General features: G+C 39.6%; 1 protein-coding gene across 1 annotated transcript; it reads left to right on the top strand.

The window, feature by feature from the left end:
• Positions 1-3: 3 nt before the first annotated feature.
• Positions 4-6012, top strand: DUSP19 (dual specificity phosphatase 19; the record flags this gene model as incomplete). The annotated part of the gene is made up of 3 exons (XM_009079468.1): positions 4-39; positions 1335-1487; positions 5791-6012. Coding segments are annotated over 3 exons (411 nt in total), but the record flags the coding sequence as incomplete, so codon positions are not given.
• Between the last annotated feature and the right edge of the window lie 1096 nt (positions 6013-7108).

The raw sequence follows: 7108 nt of genomic DNA, 5'->3' as shown, positions 1-7108 counted from the left end.
GATGCTGCTCACGACCTGGAGACGATGAGGAAGCATAAGGTAACGTTACCCCGAGGTACAAACGCATCTCCCGTAATGCGTGCGGTGGGTTTCTCTTTTGACTTAAATGTTGTAAGATATTCTCGAGGAACTCTGAGAAAAACTATGTTCCATTTGCGTTTTCAAAAGGCTGCTCCTTTTGCAGATGGATGGGCGCCTGTGAGCTTCACGAGAAGCTGAAATGCTTTCACACAATCCCAGAATCGTTAGGGTTGGAAGGGATCTCTGGAGATGTAGTCCAACCCCCCTGCCAGGGCAGGGTCATCTAGAGCAGGTGACACACGAACATGTCCAGGTGGGTTTGGAATGTCTCCGGACAGGGAGACTCTACAGCCTCCCTGGGCAGCTGCTCCAGTGCTCTGACACCCTCAACGTGCACAGGTTCTTCCTCATGTTGAGGTGGAACTTACTGTGGTTTAGTTTATGGCCATTGCTCCTCATCCTGTCACTGGGCACCGCTGAAAGAGTCTTGCTTTGCTGCAAGAATGATGGTTATTTAGGGCTGTTTAATGGAACAGATTCCTGCACTGCCATACACATTTCTGCCTCAGACACTAAGCAACACCATCCCTCCTTGCCTTATAGGGATTGATGAAACTAGGAAAACAAAGCAGCAGCTCTGTGTCTGTCCCGAACTTTGGTCTTTTTACTCTTCTCTGTTACAGTAATGGGGTGATAAGGCCTTCGGACAGTGGTGCTTCTGCAGGACAGGGAGTGCACCAGGCTGGCATCTGGTGCCGTCTAAATGTCACTTCGCTGTAAATTAACCCACATCCTGGCCATAGCCTGGACAGAGCAGAGATGGCAGGAGGCCAAAGGTGGTCTCCTTTGCCAGGGGCAGGTATAGTTTACTCTGAAATCCTTCTGCTCCAGTAAACGGTTCCAGTATCTCACCAGAAGGAACATTAAGCTGATGGGTTAAGGCGGGCTTGAAATTTGGAGGGTTTTTGGGTGGCCTGTGCTCTCATTCCTATTGTTTTCTCTTTTATCTTTCCATCTACATGCTGACAACTCTCTTTTCTGTTGAAAATACCTATTTTAGTCTGTGTGCATTTGAGGACTGATCTTTCAGTTTGCTCTCAGAAAACCCTTGAAATTGATCACAATGTGTTTTAGCACACATGAAAACTTTGCTTGGAGTAAAGCATACCATAGGCAGGGTATGTATGTAAAACTGAACGCTGCAGCTGCGTAAGGTACAGTCTGTGTATGCCTAAAGAATAATTAGCCTTTGCTACTGCCCATTTTGCTTGCTGTCTTCAGAAAATGCCTTTTGCTTTTATTTTTTGACATAGGTTACTCATGTTCTAAACGTGGCATATGGAGTCGAAAATGCCTTCCTCGATGACTTTATATACAAGACTATTTCTATCCTGGACCTCCCAGAAACTGATATTACCTCCTATTTCCCTGAATGCTTTGAGTTTATTGAGAAAGCCAAGATCCAGGTATGGTATATCAATAATTCATGTTAGTAGTTATCCTGTTTAGATTATTTATTACACTATTTAAGAATTAAAGCAGCTTCTTTTGTCCAAAAGGAAGTATGGTACCAAATGAATAGTTTTGCCATTGTCTTGTTTTAATTTTAAGTAGAGAATCCAAGCCATTTCTAAGCTAGAGGTATGGCACTGCTGTTAATGTCCATTCCAGCACTGCCTTTTCATAATGACTGTCTTGCATGCTGTAGAGAAATGCTTCTTTAATGCAGTTGGACCAGTGGCTGATTTTAGGTAAAGAAATAAAGAGAGAGAGAAAGATTTTAGATAAAGGAATCCTATCCTAAGTCCAAGTCACTACCCCTGACAGAAGGAAAAGGAGAAAATTTACTTATCCATCAGGGATGTTCTTTTGGATTAGAAGCAAGCCTAACAGGGCTTTTACAGATGTGTATGGTTTGTCATCAGCTGTTCACCATCCTAGTGCTTTTCATTACAGAATCATGGAATGGCCTGGGTTGGAAGGGACCTCAAAGATCATATTGTTCCAACCCCTCTGCCATAGACAGGGACACCTCCCACTAGACCAGGTTGCTCAAAGAAGATGCTACACATTGAGCTATGAATCCACATATTGTACCAAGAATGTCAGAGAATATGTTAGTAGTCTTGGAGTCAACAAATGATTTAACTGCTCACAAAATCCTGAAAGAGATGTGACATAGGAAATAGCCTGAAGGGACTCCTTCTGGGGTTGCTTGGCAGAGATGTCTGTAACCAGGAGCATCCCTGACTCACAGCTGTTATATTCAGGCTTCCTGTAATTTGTGACAACCATTGCTTTGCTATCAAAACTATGACTTGACAACTAAACCTTATTGCATGTTATTCCACCATATCTACCAAATTCATTATTTATGTAGATGGGGATAAAAGGAGATAATCTTGCCCCAGCTTTCTTTGTGTTGCAGTGTTCTTTCCTTCTCTCATTTAACATTTACGAGCTATGTGATATGCATTGTCACTTAATGACTTTTTCAAGGTCTCTAGTTACGGTTTCCAATTAATTTCTAAATGAGAGTTGTCATTCATAACTGCACAGTTTTGCTTTCTGCCTTTGGTGTTTGTCCCAGTTACTATTTTGTAAGCTAAGGAATTTTCAGAAAAACTTCTGCAGCAATATTAACAGTTTTCTAACGGGAGAGGTGGATGAAGGAGCAGGTAATTGATGGAAGAGGTGTTCTCCAGGATCAGTTCACAAAGCATGTGATAGTGGTATGTGGAGTCAGATCTCTGGCTGGTTTGAATCACTTTATTTGCTTTGTCAAAATAGTGTTAAAAGAGCTTACAAGAAATTGTGTCATGAGGTGCTCTTCTGTTCAAGTAATCACAAAAACATACTACTATTTCATCTCCTACTGTGGGGAGGGAGAGATATTTACTGGTGAGAGAGCATGATATATGAGAAATTATGACTAGAAGGTGGTTAACTCAATGAAAGAATATGACAGCACTTGAATTTGAGGATGCAAGTAAAGCCTACACTGTTCTGTAAGTCACTGCCAGCTGGTACTTGTAACAGGCCTGACTTCTCTAAAACTATAATGACTCAAGACTGTGGACACCATGGTACAAATTCTGATACTGATCAGAGCTCATCTTTTCTTCTAGGCTCCAAACTGGCAGGCAGGTTTTCCATGACATGTTAGGCAACCCATGTCAGGTTATAGTGCTATGAATGAGGGATACTTTTTTATCTTTCTGTTTAATATCTACTATTAGAACCTCTCAAGTCTTGTGTTTCAAAAGAGGAGATCTTTACTTATTCATTAACATCTCTCCTTATTGCTCCCTCTGTCTTTCCTAAGGAAAAAGCCTTGGCTCCACTGCAAAGCAAAACAGATCTGTAGGAAATGACATTAGCCTGTAACTTCACCAAAATCTTTATGCTTTTTAATTTCTTTTCATGTTGAGGCTTTTTGCCCACTGTGTATAACCACATTAGAATCACCTTCTCTGTTGATGGAAGGTGATTTTGTTTTCATCACTATAAGAATTTGAAAAAACCCCCAATTTGGTCATGAATCTTAAGAGGTTCTTGCAAGACCATGGACCATTCCTGGGTAGGCAAAGGTTGGGCTATCAGGATCAGAGCAAGGAGTTCTTATTAAATAGAGACGAATTTCATATCTACAATCTGTTTCTCACTTTTATTCTGTATTCATAGCTAATACAAAATCAGTGAAGAATGACATGATGAATTCATGTTTGCAATTGGGTTTAGCAAGGAAAGACAGATGTTCTCAGTATTAAATTTGGTTTAATCTTATTGCCCGTGTTCATTGATGTTCAGTAATTTTCAGGATCATTGGATATCACTATACAATTTTTGGCAATGTAAAACAGAACAGTTATTAAAAAAACCCCAAACTTAAACATGAAAGAAGAAAACAAAACATAAACTATACCAAGGGGAAAAAAAGATCATGTCCAATGCGTATTATTTACCCTCAGTGCCACTGCTAGACATTAATTTTGACTATAGTATATTATGTCTGAAATAACTCCCATTAAATCAGTAAAAACTACTCCACATCTACAGTGGATAAGCGTCAGCAATTGCTTCATTAGCAGTGGCATAATTTTTCATGTCATTATCCTAAAGGAGGTAGTGGATTTACAGGCCACCACTGGCACTTTATCAGGTAGTCGATATAGATAGATGTACAGGTCTGCTTTCCACTCTGCCATAGTCTATGTGATGAGGAGGCACAGCCCTGTGAATGTGAGAAAGGGAATGAAGAGTGCAATTTCCAGCAGGCAGTGCAGAGGGGGATGTGATTTCCTTTGCAAAAAAGGTGCTATTGTGATTCATTCTGCTGGGATGCAGGAGCTTAGTTTCAGTCCTAGCTCTGCCATAATCTTGTTGTGCAAGTCATTCTTCTAGTATCAGCTTAGCATTTCAACAAGGATAATAATGCTCCATTTCTTACTACTTTGTCTTGTTATTTAAACTGGAAGATCTTTGGAGCTGGAACAATTTTCTGTTCTGTGTGTTTATCAATATACCCGATAATTACAGCTCCCAGAGGTGTAGCATAAACCATCAAGTTCCTGGAAAGGAACCCTGGTGCTCATAAGGTCTTTTTGTCTCTGGGTGAAATGCCATAAAATAATTCGTGCCTGTTAAGGGCAGACAGAGCAGGCTGTTTATATCTAGAGTAGATTTATTTAGCCTCAAGCACCTGAGCACATTGTGTCATGTTTCAGTATCTTCATTCAGAATATGGAGGTACTAGGGGTGGTGGGTTTTTTGGTGTCCAAGGGGTATTTGGCAAACAGTTTGCACAGAGCCTTTTCCAGGTCATAGTCTGATGTACAAACATGACAAGGTCACAAAACTTGGGCCTTGCAAATGTTGCCTAAGCCACACTAGATTGTCTAGTTGTCTTTGCATTAATTAATGCTCATTATTTCTTAACAAAACTTGCAGTGTCTTTTTAAAGAGCTGTTCAGGTGTCTCAGGTTGTGTGGGAAATGTTTAAGTAGAATAAAACCCATACATTTTATAGGTATATGGGATCATCCTGAATTCAACCCCCAGAAGAAGCATCTGTGAATTTGTGAGGTTCAGTAGTTTGGATCTTGCACCTTGGTCCCCAGTTAAGGGACCTTAGTTGCACCAGCTGTACCAGCCACTGCAGTGGTACTGGTGTGAGTGGCACGGAGAGATGGATTGCAAATCACATTATATCTTTTCTGATTTTTCTGTTCCTATACACAATCCTGCTTACCCAGAATCTTCCCTGAAGATCTCCAGGGTATGCAAGTAGCAACTGAAATTACAAGATGTTCTAAAACCTGCCTTTGTACCTAGCTGTTGGCTGCCTTGCTATGTTTTTAACCTTTAACAAGATATAGTCAAGCTCCTTTCCATATTGCAAATAAAATCTGTTTTAAAATTGGCACCCAATTATATCAGATAATCTTGGTGTCCCAGGTGTCTGTGATTTTGCTTTTTACACGAGGGGGCTGCTGTGAGGTCTGAGGGAAAGGGACAGAGGAATGTGTTTTAGTTATATGGTATGACTTAGGTTTGAAGTATTTGGTAATTAAAAAGTGGCTTTGGTTAGAAAAATACTTAGTTTTGAACTTATATATCTGTGTTTGAACTTATTTATATGTGTATATATTTACTTTGAACTCAGCAAGGAGCTTTCAATTAAGTCTTAACAGATTTTTCTATATAGTTTTTTATACTTGTTATCTACCTAATGAATATCCCAACTTATGTTTCATTTCTTTCTTGAAGGATGGCGTGGTACTGGTCCACTGTAATGCAGGAGTCTCCCGTGCAGCAGCAGTAGTCATTGGTTTTCTAATGAATTCAGAAAGACTGAGCTTTGCCAGAGCCTTTTCCTTAGTGAAAAGTGCGAGGCCTGCAGCTTGTCCAAATCCTGGCTTCATGGAGCAGCTTCACAAGTACCAAGAACAGGTTATAAAGGCAAATGGAAGCATAAATGATCACGACTGATAAAAAGGGAAAAGTGAAATAGCCTGTTTTGACTATACAGGATGTTGGATGTACTTTAATCTGTCATTTTGCAATCCCCTTTCACATGTGCGTTTTAAAGTCTTTATATATTTTTTTTCTTACCCTCCTTCGACCCTGGATTTTTCAGCATGTCATATAAAGGCTAAATGGTATTCCACTGACTTCAGAGAAGTTTTGCCTAAGAACAAGCTCTTCCTAGAGCACTAATAAAAAGATCACTTGTCCTTGAAATATTAGAAAACAACAGAATGATGGGGTTTTTTATTGAGCCATCAGAAAATGCAGGTGGTAGAGAAAGGAAATAAGTGAGAGAAGTTGCCCTGTTTTGCAAATCTGTGCATTCTAGTTGATAGTAAAATTTAGGTAATAAAATGTTCATATAACAAAGTACCTTGATATTGGATTTATAATTTATTTAAAGGGGATTTTATTGAATTTCATGGGCTAGCCAGCTATTAAATTTTTTTTAATTAAAAGAGATGGTCTTTTGAAGGTGCTCAAATTGTGTAGGATGCTTTAATGCTTCATGTCTTTCTATCATTTCTCATCAAGTAGTTATTTGAAGTGCACTAACATGATGTTTCCAAAATGCTGGAACCAGCAGAGTTTTGTTTTTTTGTAATCTTTTTGGTGGAGGTATGAAAAACGTTGATAACAACCTACCTCTGCTCACTTCCACTGCCTTTTCTTCACATTTGGTCCTCATTTGCCACCCCCTCATTCCATTCCACATCATGTGTAAAGAGCAGACATCATAGGATAGGTGACTTTGTCCCTCCTGACAGATCTCAGGCAGGCATTACTGTCTTACATGTTTAACAGCAACAAAAAAAAATCTGTGAAAGGTTTCAATGTATTTTTGCGGCCTTCATGCCAGTTCTTAATGGTTTGATATGTTAATATGCAATAAAATTAAAAGAACACTGTGTTTGGATAAATTGTGTGCTGACATGATTTGAAAGGTTTGGTTTCAAGGCTGATGTCATATCTTCAATGTCCAGTGTCTCCATGTCATTGTGTTTGAACCACACTGTGTCTTGTTCTCAATGTCAATTCCTCATGCTCAAGAGAATGT

This window comes from Acanthisitta chloris, unplaced genomic scaffold, assembly GCF_000695815.1.
Source record: "Acanthisitta chloris isolate BGI_N310 unplaced genomic scaffold, ASM69581v1 scaffold33337, whole genome shotgun sequence".
Classification (NCBI taxonomy): domain Eukaryota; kingdom Metazoa; phylum Chordata; class Aves; order Passeriformes; family Acanthisittidae; genus Acanthisitta; species Acanthisitta chloris.
The sequence above is the reverse complement of the archived record's forward strand: the minus strand, read 5'-3'. Positions and strand labels throughout refer to the sequence as shown.